This window comes from Spea bombifrons, chromosome 7 (assembly GCF_027358695.1).
Source record: "Spea bombifrons isolate aSpeBom1 chromosome 7, aSpeBom1.2.pri, whole genome shotgun sequence".
Classification (NCBI taxonomy): domain Eukaryota; kingdom Metazoa; phylum Chordata; class Amphibia; order Anura; family Pelobatidae; genus Spea; species Spea bombifrons.
The window spans coordinates 10,922,331-10,942,505 of NC_071093.1; the positions used below are offsets into that span (position 1 = coordinate 10,922,331).

Sequence of the window (20,175 nt, forward strand, 5' to 3'; positions counted from 1 at the left end):
CATTAATAAAAAAGTTTGCACAATCTAGCGGCAGATATTATTATTATAATATATTGTTTTTTGAATAATAAAATCAAAGAAAAAGACGTGATCCCCATCTGCAGCTGTAAATTTAGATGTACCATGAACACGTTTAACTTTCTGAGATCTGAATCTGAGATTTCCCTAGTGATTGATCAGCTGAAATTGGTTATTCTAATGTTTTTTTTATAAAATACATTTTGGCTACTGAGTCAGATGACTGATGTATTTAACAACTTAAGGGATACTGGAGTAATACCTATGGAAATGTTATAAGCGACCATAACCCCAATACCAAAAACAGACAAAGATACTACAAACCCGGCTACCCGGCTAATTTTTATAATAAAATATATTCTGCTACGATTGCTAATGGCATGCAACAGGTCATACCTAAGCTGGTCCATGATGACCAGATGGGGTTTGTCCAGAATCGCTTTCCCTGCAACAATACCCATAGGTTGATTAACATCCTGGATTTAGCATCAAAGAGAGGTGATTACCTGCTGGCCGAGGAGGCGTTTGACATGGTCAGCTGGGGATTCCTGAGCCAAATGCTGGACAGATTTGGATTTCAGGGCCCTGTAAAAAACGCTATCATGGCTCTTTTTATTGCCCCATGGCGAAAACTGCTGGACCTGGAATTGAGACTGACTGGTTTAAAATAGGCAATGGCATTCGGCAGGGGTGCCCGTTGTTGTCCATGCCTGTATATCTTAACTCTGGAACCCCTGGCAGACAGGATCAGAGACAATAATTAAATTAGGGGAATAGAGGAAAATGGGAGATTTTGAATCCAAAATATGTCTCTATGCTGCCAACATCATTTTGACATTGTAAGATCAAGTCCATCGGGTCTTTGATGCAGAAAACCTCTCTTAAGCTTTAGCAAATTGTCCAATTATAAGCGGAATGTTGGTAAATCTCAGGCCATGATGGTAAATATAGATGATGATACGGGTAAGAGGTTGACCCAGAAATACCCTTTTGACTAGGACAATAAGGGCTTTACCTACTTAGGTGTTAAAATAATTCCAACAGTCAAGGATATAATGACAGGAAATTTGGATACCCTATATATAAAGAGACTAAAGATAAATTATTGGGGGAATGGAAAAAAATGGAAATATCTTGGCTGGGCATGGCCAACGTTATAAAATCATATATTCATCCAAAGTGGTCTTATCAATTTAAAATGCTTCCACTGGCCCTTCCCAGATCTAGGTTAATGGAAGTACAAAAACTTTTCCTGTCTTATATCTTGGGGAGAAAGAAGCCTAGGATTAATAAATCCCTTCTAACCAGAAGCTCTAAAAAAGGGGACCTTGGTATTATAGATATTATGATGCTACTAATCTATTTCATGCGTATAAATGGCAAGACCCAGCAAACAATAGATTGGAATAGATTGGAATGTCAAATTCCGAGTAAGGATGATTTGGCACTGGTATTGTGGTTGAACCGGCCAAGATATGATGATCTCCTCAAAAAGTTGATATATCCCTTGTCAGAAATATTTTGGTAGCATGGAGGGGGATTTCAGACAAAGTACCGGGAACTTGCTCAGTTAGGATCTCAGTGTGTAACTTTGAGGATTTTTCCTTTAAAAGATGGGCCATCCAGTATAACATGGACCTGAATGATTTGATGGAAGGCAAGAGGGTTATGACATTTGTCCAACTTCGGATAAGATTTATTCTGTTCCCCAAATAAATCTTCACATATTTAAGACTGAGGGCATTTCTTTTGCATCCCAGATTAGATGGGACAAATGATCCTAAATGTAAAGAAATATTAAATCTATTGGATAATAAGACTAAAGCAAGGGGTCCTATTACGTTGGATGTTAGCAATAAGATTAATTACCTTAAGAGTATTGTCCTCCCCTGAGGAGAGTGTCAAGTCAGTTAATACCTGCTTTTGTATCTCATCCAGTATTTTGGATAACATTTTAACATCCACGTTAACCAATGAGATTGGTCTGCAATTGGTGACATAGTGGATCTGATGTCAGTATTGGGCAGATGGATGCTTGATGCATCTCACTAGAAACGTATCTCCCAAAGCCAAAGTAGTGGCCCCTTCCTTAAAAACAGAATGAGACAAGGCTACACATTAGCACTTATTCTTCATGCCCTATCGATTGAACCCCTAGTAGCACTCATTAGACTCTCTGATGAGATATAAGGAGTATCATGTAATCGTTATGATTTCTTGAAGCCAACTTATCATTTTGACTAGTCTAACAAGCTGATCATTTACCTGGGAGTTAAAATATTGTTCAAGTTAAAACAGATGATAATGCTAAATTACTTGAATCTGATTACTGATTTTAGACACCAGCTGCAGAAGTGTAAAGGGCTTGAGATCTCATGGTACTGATGAATAAGCACCACAGGCTTACATAGTCCCCAAAATGTATTATTATTACTTATTTAAAACAACTCCCCTGTAGTACAAGGTACTATATCAACTGAGCAAGTTGCTCCCAGCCTATGACTGGGAATCTAGGAACCCAAAGATAACTAAAGTCACCCTGAAAATTAAATTAAATCAAGTTGGCTTAGGGTTCCCAGATCTATTTTAAATTCATACCACATGCATGCTTTTGGATTGGGATTTTAAAAGGAACAATATTATTTATATCTAATAATTTGTGTATCATGCAGAAAATTAAAAAGATTTTCTCTGCTCCGAAAGGAACCATTTTATCAACTCCTATCGAAGTTTTACAAGTATACATTAAAAATATTGAATGAAACTGAATCAACACTTTATTTCCCTTAACACAATACTGTCCTTTCCAGAAATAACATTTAGATTTGGCTTGCCCCCGACGAACAATTTACATACATGAGGTTGAGGACGTTTTTTAGACAGAACCTCATAGGGTCCTATTCTCCTCTTAATCATTTCATAAATTATCATTACAGCACCAGACTTGTATCAAGAACCAACCTATAATAAAAAAAGTCAGTAAAGAAATGGGAAAGAAACTTAAGAAGGACTTATCCTGAGGTAACATGGTATAGGGGCCGATACTAGGAAACCAGTGCACTGCCTAAATTTATAAGATACTACACACATGGTCCCCTCAAGACTACATGCATTCAGGCATTTAACATGTTGGCGATGAGTGGGACGTATGATATCGGTGGGACTGAACATATCTCAAGGATCTAAAAGAGAAAATGACGACCTGCTTACTGATTTGTTTAAGATTAAAATGAGCAATTCTCCACAAAGCTTCTTCTTTCACTCTGATTTGCCAAATTTCATCAATGCCCAGTTTAACCCAAAAATAAACATCCTCCTCCCTATTAAACTAGGTATGGCAAGATAATGGAGAAAGTGGGAATTACTGGACTGGTCTGAGATTATTAGTCAGATTGATTACCGGTATAAAATGGAAAAATATTACAGTATATTTACTGTTTAAATGACTGGGGCTTAAAATACATTTTGCTTTAATATTTGTGTTGTTGTTTAAAAATAATACAAAATTACAAAAAATAAATGTAAATGAGTTTTAAAGGGTTAAAAAACTAAAGTCTACAGATATATGAGGGCTGTTGAGGAAAAAGAACACTCATTTATATTACCATTCTAAAATCCGTTTATTCTAGAGACGGAAATTCCGTGTTCCATGCGTCTCTTTCCAGTCCTGCTGAATTGTAAGGTTAAAAAGATGAGCCTGGTGCATTCAACGGACTCCCTTTTTTCTTTAAATTAAGATCTTGTAGGAAGATGTACCCCCTGGTTTAAAACATTAATTATGTCAAGCGGACAGTCAAGCGGACATGATCACCATCGGCAGATGTAAATTTAGATGTAGTATGAAGACGTTTAACTTTTTGAGAGGGTTGTAGATGTGTAAAACAACCTCCCAGCAGGACAGCAGGTGTTAATACAGTGAGATAATTAAATCTCGGGACCACTAGAAACAGGAAAATGTATTTATTTAATTGAAAGCACTATAACGGAGTTGAAATATTTAGTGTCGTAAAACAATTGACCTCAGTCAGTGGCCGAGGCCCTTTAAGAGCCTGTCCGTTATGTCATAAAGCAACCCTGCCTGGTCTCATTTGTGGTACATCGTGACCTCAGAACAGTGTAAGGAGGCATTAAAGCAATGGATTGAGACCCAAGGGGAGACTGCTTACTGGGATCACATTTCATCTGCTTTGTCTATGGTGGGACGCTCAGATATGGCCAGAGAACTTGAGAGGAACTTGAATGAGGACAAGCTTCTGGAGCTCAGGAAGTACGTAGATAATTATCATGAATCTGCGAAAAACTTAAAGTCACCACTTATACTTCATAATAACGACATAGAAGGACTTTCACGCATAGAGAAAGACTTGACTAGCTTCGATGAAGAAGACTGGGAACTAATTGTTGAAAGAGAGCAGCTTCCTCCCTATACTAGAAGCCCAACAGCTTGGATCTTGCCTCTGGTAAATGGTATCCTCATCGGGTTCATTGGAGGAGGCATCCTGTAGAGAACTGAAGGGGAAATGTTTGTGATGTAGCTTTTAGAACAAATCTTTGGCAATTGAGCTCCAATTAAAATGTCTAGCTATTATTCCATCTTTCAATAAAGTTTAGTTTAAAAACGAATATGGGCTGCGCAATTTAAATGAAAATGGGGGTCAATTTGATTTGTTTGGCAGCTAACAATTAGCGATGTAAAAAGCAAATTAAATTATGATTGTAAATGAGTTATAAAGGGTTAAAAACTATAGTCTGCAGATATATGAGGAGTGTTGAGGAAGAAGACAAGGTGTTAAAATTACAATATCTGTAAAAATGTCATTTAAAAAGAAATTACTGGATTTTTACCATTCTAGAACCCTTCTCTATATTACCATTCTAGAACCCTTCTTTATTTCACTGCTCTAGAACCTGCCTTTATTCTGGAGACGGGCATTCCATGTACCATGTCTCGTTTCGGTCCTGCAGAATTGTAACGTTAAAAAGATGAGCCTGGTGCATTCAACGGACCCCTTTTTTCTTTAAATTAAGATCTTGTAGGAAGATGTACCCCCGGTTTAAAACATTAACTACGTGGCCTCCATATACATATTAACATCACGGATCTCAGCTGCTGGATAATTTAGTTTTTCTGAGCAGTTATAATAAAAATGGATGCATTAATAAAAAAAGTTTGCACAATCTAGAGGCAGATATTATTATTATTATAATATATTGTTTTTTGAATAATAAAATCAAAGAAAAAGACGTGATCCCCATCTGCAGATGTAAATTTAGATGTACCATGAACTCGTTTAACTTTCTGAGATCTGAATCTGAGATTTCCCTAGTGATTGATCAGCTGAAATTGGTTATTCTAATGTTTTTTTTATAAAATACATTTTGGCTACTGAGTCAGATGACTGATGTATTTAACAACTTAAGGGATACTGGAGTAATACCTATGGAAATGTTATAAGCGACCATAACCCCAATACCAAAAACAGACAAAGATACTACAAACCCGGCTACCCGGCTAATTTTTATAATAAAATATATTCTGCTACGATTGCTAATGGCATGCAACAGGTCATACCTAAGCTGGTCCATGATGACCAGATGGGGTTTGTCCAGAATCGCTTTCCCTGCAACAATACCCATAGGTTGATTAACATCCTGGATTTAGCATCAAAGAGAGGTGATTACCTGCTGGCCGAGGAGGCGTTTGACAGGGTCAGCTGGGGATTCCTGAGCCAAATGCTGGACAGATTTGGATTTCAGGGCCCTGTAAAAAACGCTATCATGGCTCTTTTTCTTGCCCCATGGCGAAAACTGCTGGACCTGGAATTGAGGCTGACTGGTTTAAAATAGGCAATGGCATTCGGCAGGGGTGCCCATTGTCGTCCATGCCTGTATATCTTAACTCTGGAACCCCTGGCAGACAGGATCAGAGACAATAATTAAATTAGGGGAAAACGGGAGATTTTGAATCCAAAATATGTCTCTATGCTGCCAACATCATTTTGACATTGTAAGATCAAGTCCATCGGGTCTTTGATGCAGAAAACCTCTCTTAAGCTTTAGCAAATTGTCCAAATAAAAACGGAATGTTGGTAAATCTCAGGCCATGATGGTAAATATAGATGATGATACGGGTAAGGGGTTGACCCAGAAATACCCTTTTGACTAGGACAATAAGGGCTTTACCTACTTAGGTGTTAAAATAATTCCAACAGTCAAGGATATAATGACAGGAAATTTGTATACCCTATATATAAAGAGACTAAAGATAAATTATTGGGGGAATGGAAAAAAATGGAAATATCTTGGCTGGGCATGGCCAACGTTATAAAATCATATATCCATCCAAAGTGGTCTTATCAATTTAAAATTCCGCTGGCCCTTCCCAGATCTAGGTTAATGGAAGTAGAAAAACTTTTCCTGTCTTATATCTTGGGGAGAAAGAAGCCTAGGATTAATAAATCCCTTCTAACCAGAAGCTCTAAAAAAGGGGGCCTTGGTATTATAGATATTATGATGCTACTAATCTATTTCATGCGTATAAATGGCAAGACCCAGCAAACAACAGATTGGAATAGATTGGAATGTCAAATTCCGAGTAAGGATGATTTGGCACTGGTATTGTGGTTGAACCGGCCAAGATATGATGATCTCCTCAAAAAGTTGATATATCCCTTGTCAGAAATATTTTGGTAGCATGGAGGGGGATTTCAGACAAGGTACCGGGAACTTGCTCAGTTAGGATCTCAGTGTGTAACTTCGAGGATTTTTCTTTAAAAAGATGGGCCATCCAGTATAACATGGACCTGAATGATTTGATGGAAGGCAAGAGGGTTATGACATTTGTCCAACTTCAGAGAAGATTTATTCTGTTCCCCAAATAAATCTTCACATATTTAAGACTGAGGGCATTTCTTTTGCATCCCAGATTAGATGGGACAAAGGATCCTAAACATAAAGAAATATTAAATATATTGGATAATAAGACTAAAGCAAGGGGTCCTATTACGTTGGATGTTAGCAATAAGATTAATTACCTTAAGAGTATTGTCCTCCCCTGAGGAGAGTGTCAAGTCAGTTAATACCTGCTTTAGTATCTCATCCAGTATTTTGGATAACATTTTAACATCCACGTTAACCAATGAGATTGGTCTGCAATTGGTGACATAGTGGATCTGACGTCAGTATTGGGCAGATGGATGCTTGATGCATCTCGCTAGAAATGTATCTCCCAAAGCCAAAGTAGTGGCCCCTTCCTTAAAAACAGAATGAGACAAGGCTACACATTAGCAATAATTCTTTATGCCCTATCGATTGAACCACTAGTAGCACTCATTAGACTCTCTGATGAGATATAAGGGGTATCATGTAATCGTTATGATTTCTTGAAGGCAACTTATCATTTTGACTAGTCTAACAAGCTGATAATTTACCTGGGAGTTAAAATATTGTTCAAGTTAAAACAGATGATAACGCTAAATTACTTGAATCGGATTACTGATCTTAGACACCAGCTGCAGAAGTGTAAAGGGCTTGAGATCTCATGGTACTGATGAATAAGCACCACAGGCTTACGTAGTCCCCAAAATGTATTATTATTACTTATTTAAAACAACTCCCCTGTAGTACAAGGTACTAAATCAACTGAGCAAGTTGCTCCCAGCCTATGACTGGGAATCTAGGAACCCAAAGATAGCTAAAGTCACCCTGAAAATTAAATTAAATCAAGTCGGCTTAGGGTTCCCAGATCTATTTTAAATTCATATCACATGCATGATTTTGGGCTGGGATTTTAAAAGGAACTCCAATATTGGATATATCTAATAATTTGTGTATCATGCAGAAAATGAAAAAGATTTTCTCTGCTCTGAAAGGAACCATTTTATCAACTCCTATCGAAGTTTTACAAGTATACATTAAAAATATTGAATCAAACTGAATCAACACTTTATTTCCCTTAACACAATACTGTCCTTTCCAGAAATAACATTTAGATTTGGCTTGCCCCCGACGAACAATTTACATACATGAGGTTGAGGACGTTTTTTTAGACAGAACCTCATAGGGTCCTATTCTCCTCTTAATCATTTCATAAATTATCATTACAGCACCAGACTTGTATCAAGAACCAACCTATAATAAAAAAAGTCAGTAAAGAAATGGGAAAGAAACTTAAGAAGGACTTATCCTGAGGTAACATGGTATAGGGGCCGATACTAGGAAACCAGTGCACTGCCTACATTTATAAGATACTACACACATGGTCCCCTCAAGACTACATGCATTCAGGCATTTAACATGTTGGCGATGAGTGGGACGTATGATATCGGTGGGACTGTACATATCTCAAGGATCTAAAAGAGAAAATGACGACCTGCTTACTGATTTGTTTAAGATTAAAATGAGCATTTCTCCACAAAGCTTCTTCTTTCACTCTGATTTGCCAAATTTCATCAATGCCCAGTTTAACCCAAAAATAAACATCCTCCTCCCTATTAAACTAGGTATGGCAAGATAATGGAGAAAGTGGGAATTACTGGACTGGTCTGAGATTATTAGTCAGATTGATTACCGGTATAAGATGGAAAAATATTACAGTATATTTACTGTTTAAATGACTGGGGCTTAAAATACATTTTGCTTTAATATTTGTGTTGTTGTTTAAAAATAATACAAAATTACAAAAAATAAATGTAAATGAGTTTTAAAGGGTTAAAAAACTAAAGTCTACAGATATATGAGGGCTGTTGAGGAAAAAGAACACTCATTTATATTACCATTCTAGAATCCGTTTATTCTAGAGACGGACATTCCGTGTTCCATGCGTCTCTTTCCAGTCCTGCTGAATTGTAAGGTTAAAAAGACGAGCCTGGTGCATTCAACGGACCCCTTTTTTTCTTTAAATTAAGATCTTGTAGGAAGATGTACCCCCTGGTTTAAAACATTAATTATGTCAAGCGGACAGTCAAGCGGACATGATCACCATCGGCAGATGTAAATTTAGATGTAGTATGAAGACGTTTAACTTTTTGAGAGGGTTGTAGATGTGTAAAACAACCTCCCAGCAGGACAGCAGGTGTTAATACAGTGAGATAATTAAATCTTGGGACCACTAGAAACAGGTGAATGTATTTATTTAATTGGAAACACTATAACGGAGTTGAAATATTTAGTGTCGTAAAACAATTGACCTCAGTCAGTGGCCGAGGCCCTTTAAGAGCCTGTCCGTTATGTCATAAAGCAACCCTGCCTGGTCTCATTTGTGGTACATCATGAACTCAGAACAGTGTAAGGAGGCATTAAAGCAATGGATTGAGACCCAAGGGGAGACTGCTTACTGGGATCACATTTCATCTGCTTTGTCTATGGTTGGACGTTCAGATATGGCCAGAGAACTTGAGAGGAACTTGAATGAGGACAAGCTTCTGGAGCTCAGGAAGTACGTAGATAATTATCATGAATCTGCGAAAAACTTAAAGTCACCACTTATACTTCATAATAACGACATAGAAGGACTTTCACGCATAGAGAAAGACTTGACTAGCTTCGATGAAGAAGACTGGGAACTAATTGTTGAAAGAGAGCAGCTTCCTCCCTATACTAGAAGCCCAACAGCTTGGATCTTGCCTCTGGTAAATGGTAATCTCATCGGGTTCATTGGAGGAGGCGTCCTGTAGAGAACTGAAGGGGAAATGTTTGTGATGTAGCTTTTAGAACAAATCTTTGGCAATTGAGCTCCAATTAAAATGTCCAGCTATTATTCCATCTTTCAATAAAGTTTAGTTTAAAAACGAATATGTGCTGCGCGATTTAAATGAAAATGGGGGTCAATTTGATTTGTTTGGCAGCTAACAATTAGCGATGTAAAAAGCAAATTAAATTACGATTGTAAATTAGTTATAAAGGGTTAAAAACTATAGTCTGCAGATATATGAGGGGTGTTGAGGAAGAAGACAAGGTGTTAAAATTACAATATCTGTAAAAATGTCATTTAAAAAGAAATTACTGGATTTTTACCATTCTAGAACCCTTCTCTATATTACCATTCTAGAACCCTTCTTTATTTCGCCATGTGCATCTCCCAACTCCTTACACCGCGTCAATGTCAAGATTTCTACCAACGAATCAAGAGACCTGAGGCAGATCTTAACAAACTTATCAATTCCCTGTCTGAACCAGAGAAGGGACTCAGACGCAGGCGCAGGGAGATTGTGACCACAGAACAGTGCAAGGAGGCATTAAAGCAATGGATTGAGACCCAAGGAGAGACTGCTTACTGGGATCACATTTCATCTGCTTTGAATATGGTGGGACGCTCAGATATGGCCAGAGAACTTGAGAGGAACATGAATGAGGACAAGCTTCTGGAGCTCAGGAAGTACGTGGAAAGTTATCACGAATCTGCAAAAAACTTAAAGTCACCACTTATACTTCATAATAACGACATAGAAGGTCTTTCACGCATAGAGAAAGACTTGACTAGCTTCGATGAAGAAGACTGGGAACTAATTGTCGAAAGAGAGCAGCTTCCTCCCTATACTCGAAGCCCAACAGCTTGGGTCTTGCCTCTGGTAAATGGTATCCTCATCGGGTTCATTGGAGGAGGCATCCTGGCTGGACTGATGCTTCTGATGGCTTATTGGTTTACGAGGATGGATAATTCCCACACAACTTTTGACTATACTCTCTATGAAAAGCTGTACCCCTCTGATTAAGACACAGATGAGGACAAGAACGATGGTTCACAAAGTTACTTAACTTTCCTCCTGTAGAGAACTGAAGGGGAAATGTTTGTGGTGTAGCTTTTAGAACAACCGGCTTTGGCAATTGAGCTCCAATTAAAATGTCCAGCTATTAATCCATCTTTTAATAAAATTTAGTTTAAAAACGAATATGGGCTGCGCGATTTAATTGAAAATGGGGAGTGATGCCGCCTGCACCCCCTACCTGGTGCTCCTGCTTCCGCTTGGGAGATGGGCCGGCTGCCGCATCTCCCCGGTCATCAGTCAGCCGCTGGGGAGGAGGGACGATACCCTCAGCTCCTTCAATTGGGATCAGTCGCTGAGGAGATGCCATTGTAGAAGCCCTGGTGGCAAGTCTGGGGGGCCGGTTGACAAACAAAATGTAATTAAAACAAGAAATGAATTTTCCTCACAGTTTTTTATTAAATATAAATAAATAGTTTGCATGTGAATTAATATTTACTAGTAAATGTTTCTTCCTATAGGGTAGTCTTATATTCCGCAGAGCGTTTGGATATTTGAAAAATTGGTAGTTTAGTAAGCAGTATAACGGAACAGGCCTGTTTAATTTATTATTACACTCCAACTCCCATTACCCCCAGTCAACATTTATTTACATAGGACCGGCAGATTTACCCACGCTGATTGTACTGTAAAGGCGTAAAGTCCAGCTATACACATTCATAACAGCGCATCCCACGATTCCCACCATAAAGCGGCACCTCCTACAGCGCATGCTCGGTGCCACGCCGCGGTGCATGTCGGGGAAGGGGCGGGGCATAGGTGTCGCTGCCTTTAAATCAAGCCGTCACCCTAAGTACCGTGCTCTGCATCCGGCTGTCTGAGTTGGCGATATACCGCGTGGGACTTGTTTAGGTGAGCGGGGACCCACCTGAGGCCTGCTAGTCTTTGCCCGCTGAGTTTGCTCATGCCGGCCTATTCCGTGTAGGCCCGGGGTGCCGGGTTAGAGTGTACCGCGTGGGCACACGTCCGGCAGGCCCGGCACATATGTACTTGCCATGCTGTCCCTAGTCGCAAGGCGTTAATAGCTGCGTGTCCGGCCAGTAAGGGGTTAGTGATCTTGTAGGGGATCCTGTGATCTGATTGGAGGATATTAATATCTTGCTGGTTTATTTGCACACTTTGGCAGTAGTGGTTGGCGCTTACCGGGTCCGCCGCTCGTGGGCTGCAGCTACGCTGGGGATCGTCTCTCACAAGTTCTTGGAGTCCCGGCTTCTCTTTGTAGTATCTGCGCCCGATCAGAGCTCCGTCTTCGCACCGTGCATCATGACTCCCCTGCTTTACAATAGGTTGTCTCGTGGGCTGTCTGATCGCACATCATGCATGTAGTGCCCTCGCTGCATTTACTTTGAATAGACCTGTTGTGTGTGAGGAGCCGCAGCCACCCGGTCTATTCAAACCGACATAAACCCCTTTATTTGCCGTCACTCCTTTCCTTCCTGCGGGGTGAACCCTGGTGGGATTCTCGGGGTAAGAGGCTGTATGGGGCATAACTCGATGGCTCTGAGGACTTGGAGAAGCATGACTGCTTTAACTATACATTATGCAGGGCTGGCACATAAACATATGGATAGGTCAATGAGCTGCAACTCAACTCTACCTTTAGAAATAACCTGAAGCTTGAGGATGTAAGATAGTTTGTTGGGTAGCCTCTCGGTAGAAGCTGTATGACCAAATAGCGTTATAACGCTATAAATTAACCACCTAATAAAAACCAAGCAACGGCGTAAACTAATTCATCTGGTAATCACCTGTAACAAATCCTCCCAGACACATCACAAAATAGGTATACACGAATAGATGCTAATGTGTGTGAGAACACGCTGCGTATGCAGATACAGAGTGCCCGGTTTGTCTCTCTGGACTTTTTGCCCGCTAACATTGCGATTGGTACTCGAGCCGATGGCACCTGGAACGATACCATGAAAGCGGGTCGGTGCGGTCAACCGGCATGTTCATCACTTCAAATGGGACACATCTTTTAGTTGTGGACCCAGGCAGTGTAATATGATCCCTTGCGTATGTATATATAGTATATAATTTATTGGCTGACTTCTGGATTGAACACCGGTGACTTGCCATTAACATCCTGACAGGATAGAGTCGGATTGTTATGCCCTGTAACCAGCATGTCTGCCCCCTGTTGAGTTGATTGTGTATTACTGAGACTGAATCCCTGCTGGTGTTATGTTGGACCTTTCATTGCTGTGGAGATGGAGAATCGTACCGGGGTGGAAATATCCAACGCTGTCTTTAATGAATTGATGCGATGCTCTGCCGTGCTACCTGACTGCATTTTAGCACAATTATATTTTTTGAATTGTAGAAATGGCCGAAAATGGAGAAAAAGAACAAATGTCTGCACTGGAAACAAAGATCTGCCAACAAATCGAGGTATGTCTGTTTATCCGGAGTCCGTGTTACTGACAACGGCCACCTAGTTGTTGGCTCTAGTCTTGGATCCGAAAGGCCAAGACGAGGGTCCAACATGCTGGCCGCAAGCTGTCATCACGTAAAGCGGCCGAGTATTCACCCTCCGTGTCTGATGGAGGTGGGTGATTCTCTATTCTAGCGCAGCTAACCCTCCAAGGATTAAATCTCCAAACCTATAACGATAAACAGCATTTAAAGCATATCCTTAACAGCTGCGCCCATTAATTAACCAAATGGAGACCCCCCAGGGCTGGGTAACGGCCGGACGCCTCTTTTCAGTACTAGCGCCATGTTCATTCATTGTATAATGCTCTATATCTTCTTGCAGTTCTATTTTGGGGACCACAATCTTCCACGGGACAAATTTTTAAAAGACCAAATAGCTTTGGATGATGGCTGGGTGCCGCTTAAGACTATGATAACGTTCAACAGGCAAGTATCTGCTGTGTAACGCCCGCCGCCCCGACTTTGCCCGTGCGCTCAGTACCTGACTGTTTATTCATTGCTGCAGGTTAAGCAAACTGACGACTGATTTCAGCACTATTTTTGGAGCACTTAAGAAATCCAAGACCGGCCTGCTAGAACTTGACGAGGATAACTGTAAGATCCGGAGGTCGCTGGACAATCCCATCCCCGAAGCCACCGAAGAATACAAAAACCTGATTAAAAAAAGAACCGTTTATATTGTAAGTTTCTCGGTTCCTGGAGCACGCTTTGGTGTTCTGCTATAGCCCCTCATCCATTAACATTTTGCATTAAAGCTAGAAACGGAGAATCTCCTCTTTGGCGGAACCAAAGAATAAGTCGATTGGAATGTCAGGAGCCGATCATGCGTGTGCAAGATTTTTACTGATTATTTCTATCATGATGGCCAGAGAAGAACAGAGCCTCAGCAACGATACTGTAAATGCATCGGAGTCCATGCATTATAACTTGTCCTTTGAGCACACGCTTAGTGTCTTACTAAAACACGTGTAAATATTGTGACGTGGGTCAATCAAGTTCAGCTTTGCTGTTGATCGAGAACATGTGAACAAGGTAGTCGTCTACCTCAATATATTCTTTAATAAAATGTGTCAAGTGATGTTTTGGTTTGGTCTTCTATTGAACAGAAAGGATTTCCTGTAGACACGACGCTAGATGATATAAAGGAATGGCTCGAAAGCAACAGTTCAATTGAATCCATTCAGATGAGGAGAACACTGGAAAGAGCCTTTAAGGTGTGTTAAAAATGAACACTGAATATACCTGCCATTCTTTCTCTGCATACAGTTTGCTTAAGAATAGGACGACCCTGAAAAGTTCACTTTATACATTTTTATTTTCAGGGCTCAATCTTTATAGTGTTTGACTCTGAAGAATCTGCTAAGAAGTTCCTGGAAAATAGAGACTTAAAATATAAGGACACTGATATGATCATATTGTCAAAGTAAGCGCGTCAGTTCATATGCGGTTAACGCTTAATGCCGTCTTGCATGAAATGCAACTTTTCTGGTTACTGAAAGAAATTGAGGTTGCGAGGGGTTACATCGTCTTAATTGGATTCAGTAGACTCCTGGACTACGATGGGCCGCTTACCTTCAATGTAGCACTGGCTGAGTGATTTCTTCTTTCCTTAAAGGGATGAGTACTACATGAAGAAGAATGATGAGCGGAAGCAAAATAAATCTGATGCAAAGGCAAAGCAGTAAGTGTATTTTGTCAGACATCAAATGTTCTGTAAGATTACTTACCTTGTCGATACTCATCTCTGAGGTCGCTGTCAACCGTAGGGTAGGATTAACATAATGGGGATTTTCTTTATCTTAAAATGCATGTATCTCAAATGCCAGCCAGTACTAAAAGGTTTTTCTTTTTTTTTTTTTTCCTTTTAGAGAGCAAGAGGAAGCCGAAAGGGTATGATAAGAAATAGAAAAGTGTTTCATTGGATGCGTGATAGTATGTGCAGCCGGCAATAAGTCACTAAACCAAAATTAAGTGTTCTGTACAATTACATGGCGAATGAATATTACATGGGGGTGTGTGTAGGACGTGACCAACCCCAAGAATATAATGTATAAAAAAAATTCTTGCTAAATCGAGGGGTTACTGCCTCGTACTGTATAGCATCAATCTTAAGTGAATCATTAATAGCTGTTACATTGGAGACACAACTGTATATCCTCCTTGGCCTAAAGTGACCTATGGGCATCTGTACGTATATAATGATAATTTGATGCAGCCTCCCAAAAGCAATAAGCCCTCAGAATCCAAGTATGGGGTCTAGAATAGCTAGCAACATGTCAAAATATGTATATTTGGCCAAAAATATGTGTTGTATGTTCCTTGCGTTCACTCTTCTTTCCCTTCTAGAACTCTGGATGTTTACTGAAATTCTCTGGTGATCTTGACAACATGACTTCTAGAGAAGATCTCACTGCCTTGTTTCAAAACCATGGAGAAATTAAATGGATTGACTTCAGCAGGGGTGCAAACGAGGTATTCTCCAATCATACATTTTGAGCTGTTAAGCCCTTAGCTTGTCCCTTTATTCCTGCATTCTACCTTGCCTGTCCTACAAATAGGACTGGCTTTCATTCACCCGCACCTGTATGCAAGTGGCTTGATACCATTTTAAAGAATGTTTGCTGTAAGCATTGTTTTTCTTTTTACAGGGAATTATATTATTTAAAGAAAAAGCAAAAGAAGCACTAGAAAAGGCCAAAGCAGCCAATAATGACAGCTTGAAATTAAAGGACAAGGATGTAAAATGGGAGCTTCTTGAGGGGGAGGTGGAACAAAAAGCATTGAAGAAACTTATAGAAGACCAACAAGAGTGTTACAACAAAAAGAAAGGCAAAGGTAACTGTCTTGATCACATAAGAACTGATGGTGGGGCAAATTGTTTGCTGGTTGCACTGTTGCCGTGTGGTTCTGTTGCCGTGTGGTTCTGTTGCCGTGTGGTTCTGTTGCCGTGTGGTTCTGTTGCCGTGTGGTTCTGTTGCCGTGTGGTTCTGTTGCCGTGTGGTTCTGTTGCCGTGTGGTTCTGTTGCCCAGTTACATCAGTTTTTATAAACTTTTTTTTTTTTTTTTTTTTATTAGGTGGTAGAAAATTCAAAGGGAAAGGAAGGGGTGGCCGTGGAAATGACAATTCGCCTAAAAAGAAAATACAGTTCCAAGGCCAAAAGAAGAAATTTGACAGCAGTGATGAAGGTGATATGGAAGGTATGTGGTGTTTCTCTTGGCACAGGCAAGTCCACCATTCCAACTGCAGATCAAAGATCGGAAATCCAAATGGCTGAAGCAGATCCTAGCACAAGTCTGCCCCTTCTCTCAAATCATAAGCTTTACAATCTAAAAACCCTTATACAATGAGTTAAAAACTATAGCTTTCAAAAACACTTTAAACAGCCTACATGACTGTACTCTGGACAGAAAAACATACTAATATTGATTATATACATGACATATTTTAATTTCCAACATTAGATACAGACTCTCACCAAAAAGGAACTGACCAGACAGATGTTACAGAGCAAAAGAATGGCTCTCAGGCTGCAGGAAGTCCAAAGAAGAGAGCATTAGAAGACAATGTGTCAGAGGAGCCCTTGCCAAAGCAAGCAAAAACTGAAGAAGCTGGGGATCACTAATCACTTAAAGCAATGTTTTATTTGCTTCTTTTATAGAAAAAATAGCAAAAACTTAAATAAAAAAAAAATCATGTTTTAAAGTCTTCAGGTACAGGATGTCAGTTAAGTGAGAATCTGATGAAGTCCACTTCAATATCGACCTGCAACGAAATGTTGAATATTTTTTTTAACTGTCTTTCTTGAATGCATGACTATGCTAATCTGCCAACTTGGACTTTTATATTTATGGTTTAGTTATTGCTGACCACAGAACATTACCAGGCTGAGTAGCAAGAATGTTCATGTTATGTAAATGTTGAATAAAAAAAATTCCTTCTGAGGTACTGACTTTTTGTGGTGTATGTGTGATAAGACACGTCTGATAACTATACTTACAGATTTCTTTTTATGGAATTTGTATGATGCTGGTAGATCATATCTGAGCTCTGTGGAAAAAGGGGGGGGTAAAACATAATGAGGACCTTGTAGTTAAGGACCCGCAGGGAGGTGATTAAGACACTCTGTACACTTGCCTGCTAGTACGTCTATCTTCACCTTCCAGTCAGCTGCCTTTTTCATAATGTGCTGTAAAACAGTGATGATGAAGCAAAGCCATTCATCATTTTAAACTGCCTACTATAAATGTTCAAGTTGAGCTATGGAAGTGCTTATCAATATTTAATAGCAAGGTTGGTAAAGGCCTACTGAAATCATTTGGAGTGTGTCCCTTAACCAACTGGCTGCTTGAGCTGTTGGTGACAAAGTGCTCCCTTTCAAAGCAATAAGACTTAGAACATGTACAATGGGGTCTAAACATACAATGTCCTGTACAGCCATGACCTGTAAGGAGTACATCATGTGCAGTGACATGCATTCAACTGAAAGATGGGGAAAGAGAAAGCTTCATTTACAGGATTCTCATTTGAAAAATGGATCACATGAAAACTTCAAGGGACTATGCACCATCCTATTAAAGAGCATTTAATGGCTGGAGTGCCCCCTTAACCCAGAGAAATGCAGACTTACTTCCCTTGTGGATGTTTTATGCAGTGAATATACCGATGTTCTTGCCATCTGCAGTGCAGTCCTTAGAAATACCATGTCCATACCTAAACATAAAAAATGGGGAGGGATAGGAATAAGCAAATCCAGTGATGTCAGCTACAGGAAATTGCAGCTCTACACATGCTAGTCTTACCTTTATTGTGCTTTGTGCCAAAGGGAGGATTCATTATCACGGTGTCAACTGATTTTACCAAACTGTCTGATGGAAGTGAGCAGATATCACACTGAATCATGTCAATATTTGTCAGCTCAAACTCTTCAGCATTTGTCCTAAATATTTCCAAAGCATCCGGGTCAACATCAAATCCTAAGCACAACCTATAAGAAAACAAAAATGTCAAGCAACAAACCCCCTGGAAACTTCTATTTTGTAGCTGAGTTATATGCATTGCTTGTAATAATATACCAACCACTTTACACAAGATTGTACATGCAAAGCATTTACAAGAAAAAGTTAATCGGTACTTTTTCCTATACACTAACCTAAAATGTATGTATATACATGGATTTTTGTTTTTGGATATGGTACAATTTTTATCTTTATATCCATATCACCGTTTCCTCGCTTTTGGACACAAGTACAAGATGACGTGTTGCAGTTGGCTGCCGACTCCGTCTACTGCTTGCCACATGATTAGATAAGAGGCATTTGTAACACCTAGTACAACATCTTTGTTCCCGCTGTAGAACCTCAAGCCTTGGTTATTACATACGTACCAGATAACCTTGAGACTATCTCAAACATAGAACGTTATGAAAACACTAGGAGAGGCAATTTGTTAAATAGAGCAATATAAATCTTCTAATATACTCTTAAGGCACACACTCCTTCCTTACCCAGCACCCAACATCGCTGCTCCAATGCTCAGAACTCCACAACCGCAGCCAAGATCTGCTACCACTTTATCTTCAATATCGCCAAATGTGTTGTGAATGGTATAGAGCATACATGCTGGAGTGACACAAAGGAAAAAAATATTGTGACAGATCATAGAACTTGGCAGCACATGACACAAACGTGACGGTTGAGTATGATTCCCTACATTTTAGAATAAAGAATACGCTGTCAATATCTTGGAACAGTTTCAAATCAGGGAAGCTCCATTGTTAACTGATGTGACTGAAGCTACGTAGGTTGCCTAACATGGATTGTGAGGTCATCAACACTTTGAGCATGCTGTTACACCGTAAAGCTCTATGTAAATCTATCAGCTCTTAATAAAATGACATTATACATACATTAGGGTGTAAACACAAATTAAAAATAAAAAAGTTTTTGCGTAACCTCATCCTGAGAAGAGGTAACAAGCTATTTTAATGTTGTAAATAGACACAAACAAGTGCAATTAAAAACAAAAAGATACCTGCTATATGTGGCCTTGTAGGGTATTGTTCTAACAGTAACTTCGGATTTTCAAATGAGTCAACTTGCTGTAAACAACCTTCCAGCTCTTTCAACTTCATATTTCAGCTAAAGCTAGACATACGAGAGAGATATATTAATTATAATTTCCAACATCCTTATACATTCGAGAATATATATGTGTGTGTGTGTGTGTGTGTATATATATATATATATATATATATATATATATATATATATATACATACAGAAAGAGTTCAACATTTCCATAGCAGCAATGCTAATGCAGATATGCCAGTTCAAGTAAATGAAGATAATATATAAAATAGTAATAAAATAATAAAAAGGACAGTGCAGAGAATGTAAACATTAATACACGCAAGCTCACTCACCTGCAAACACAGTTTACCTAAGCATGTGAGCTATAATCCAAAAAGGAAGTAGATCCGTCAGTCCATAGCGTCCCCCGCATGAGTTCGCGAGACACGAGTTCCGGATAAAAAGTAAAATCCATCACCAACAATTGTTCAGTGGAATTTTACTCTGGTGCCATCTAGCGTTCGGAAACAGCACTGCACGTATCCGGCAGATGTTTGGGAGCATCCCTGAGCCGCTGGTGTCTGATGAAGTCGGGAGCGCTGCGCGTCTAACCGAACCTCGACTACAACATTCAGCACCATCCTGTGATCAGCTCGAACCTAGCAGCTATGAAGGCGCCCTGACTGCAATACACGGAACAGCAGAGATCCCGGCTGCGGGGGGCAACTCCCATGACGATGATGAATGAAGTCAACAGCCTTTCTACCACAGAATACGGGCGACCCGCTTCTAAATCCCTGCGGTCCTCAGACAACACATAGCTGCGCATGCTGAGGATGATGATATTTTATCCTTAGCTGGATAGATCCCTACTGCTTGGCTTTGTTGA

The 20,175-nt window shown here is 39.7% G+C and overlaps 2 protein-coding genes across 2 annotated transcripts; one reads left to right on the forward strand and one right to left on the reverse strand.

Moving 5' to 3' along the window:
- The first annotated feature begins 11,520 nt into the window (after positions 1 to 11,520).
- SSB (small RNA binding exonuclease protection factor La) lies at positions 11,521 to 17,157 on the forward strand. The gene is made up of 12 exons (XM_053471786.1): positions 11,521 to 11,633; positions 13,105 to 13,172; positions 13,540 to 13,643; positions 13,723 to 13,897; positions 14,324 to 14,431; positions 14,540 to 14,640; positions 14,833 to 14,898; positions 15,086 to 15,107; positions 15,564 to 15,689; positions 15,866 to 16,052; positions 16,293 to 16,415; positions 16,680 to 17,157. The coding sequence occupies exons 2-12, from the start codon at positions 13,107 to 13,109 to the stop codon at positions 16,838 to 16,840; spliced, it is 1,239 nt and encodes a 412-aa protein (XP_053327761.1). The 5' UTR covers positions 11,521 to 11,633; positions 13,105 to 13,106; the 3' UTR covers positions 16,841 to 17,157.
- Positions 16,835 to 19,361, reverse strand: METTL5 (methyltransferase 5, N6-adenosine). The gene is made up of 7 exons (XM_053471789.1): positions 19,249 to 19,361; positions 18,722 to 18,836; positions 18,018 to 18,202; positions 17,846 to 17,928; positions 17,353 to 17,404; positions 17,216 to 17,265; positions 16,835 to 16,980 (listed from the first exon to the last, which is right to left on the reverse strand). Exons 1-7 carry the CDS (start codon positions 19,346 to 19,348, stop codon positions 16,939 to 16,941), a joined length of 627 nt encoding a protein of 208 aa, XP_053327764.1. The 5' UTR covers positions 19,349 to 19,361; the 3' UTR covers positions 16,835 to 16,938.
- Positions 19,362 to 20,175: the final 814 nt, after the last annotated feature.

What these genes read in the sequence shown, in the direction of transcription:
- SSB (XM_053471786.1), top strand. Translation starts at nt 13,107, where the DNA reads ATGGCCGAAAATGGAGAAAAAGAACAAATGTCTGCACTGGAAACAAAG. An exon ending in CACTGGAAAGAGCCTTTAAG is followed by an intron (nt 14,432 to 14,539) that starts GTGTGTTAAAAA and finishes TTTTATTTTCAG; the next exon opens with GGCTCAATCTTTATAGTGTT. An exon ending in AGCAAGAGGAAGCCGAAAGG is followed by an intron (nt 15,108 to 15,563) that starts GTATGATAAGAA and finishes TTTCCCTTCTAG; the next exon opens with AACTCTGGATGTTTACTGAA.
- METTL5 (XM_053471789.1), bottom strand. Translation starts at nt 19,348, where the DNA reads ATGAAGTTGAAAGAGCTGGAAGGTTGTTTACAGCAAGTTGACTCATTT. An exon ending in ATAAAACATCCACAAGGGAA is followed by an intron (nt 17,405 to 17,845) that starts GTAAGTCTGCAT and finishes ACTGTTTTACAG; the next exon opens with CACATTATGAAAAAGGCAGC. An exon ending in GAAGATAGACGTACTAGCAG is followed by an intron (nt 17,266 to 17,352) that starts GCAAGTGTACAG and finishes CTTTTTCCACAG; the next exon opens with AGCTCAGATATGATCTACCA.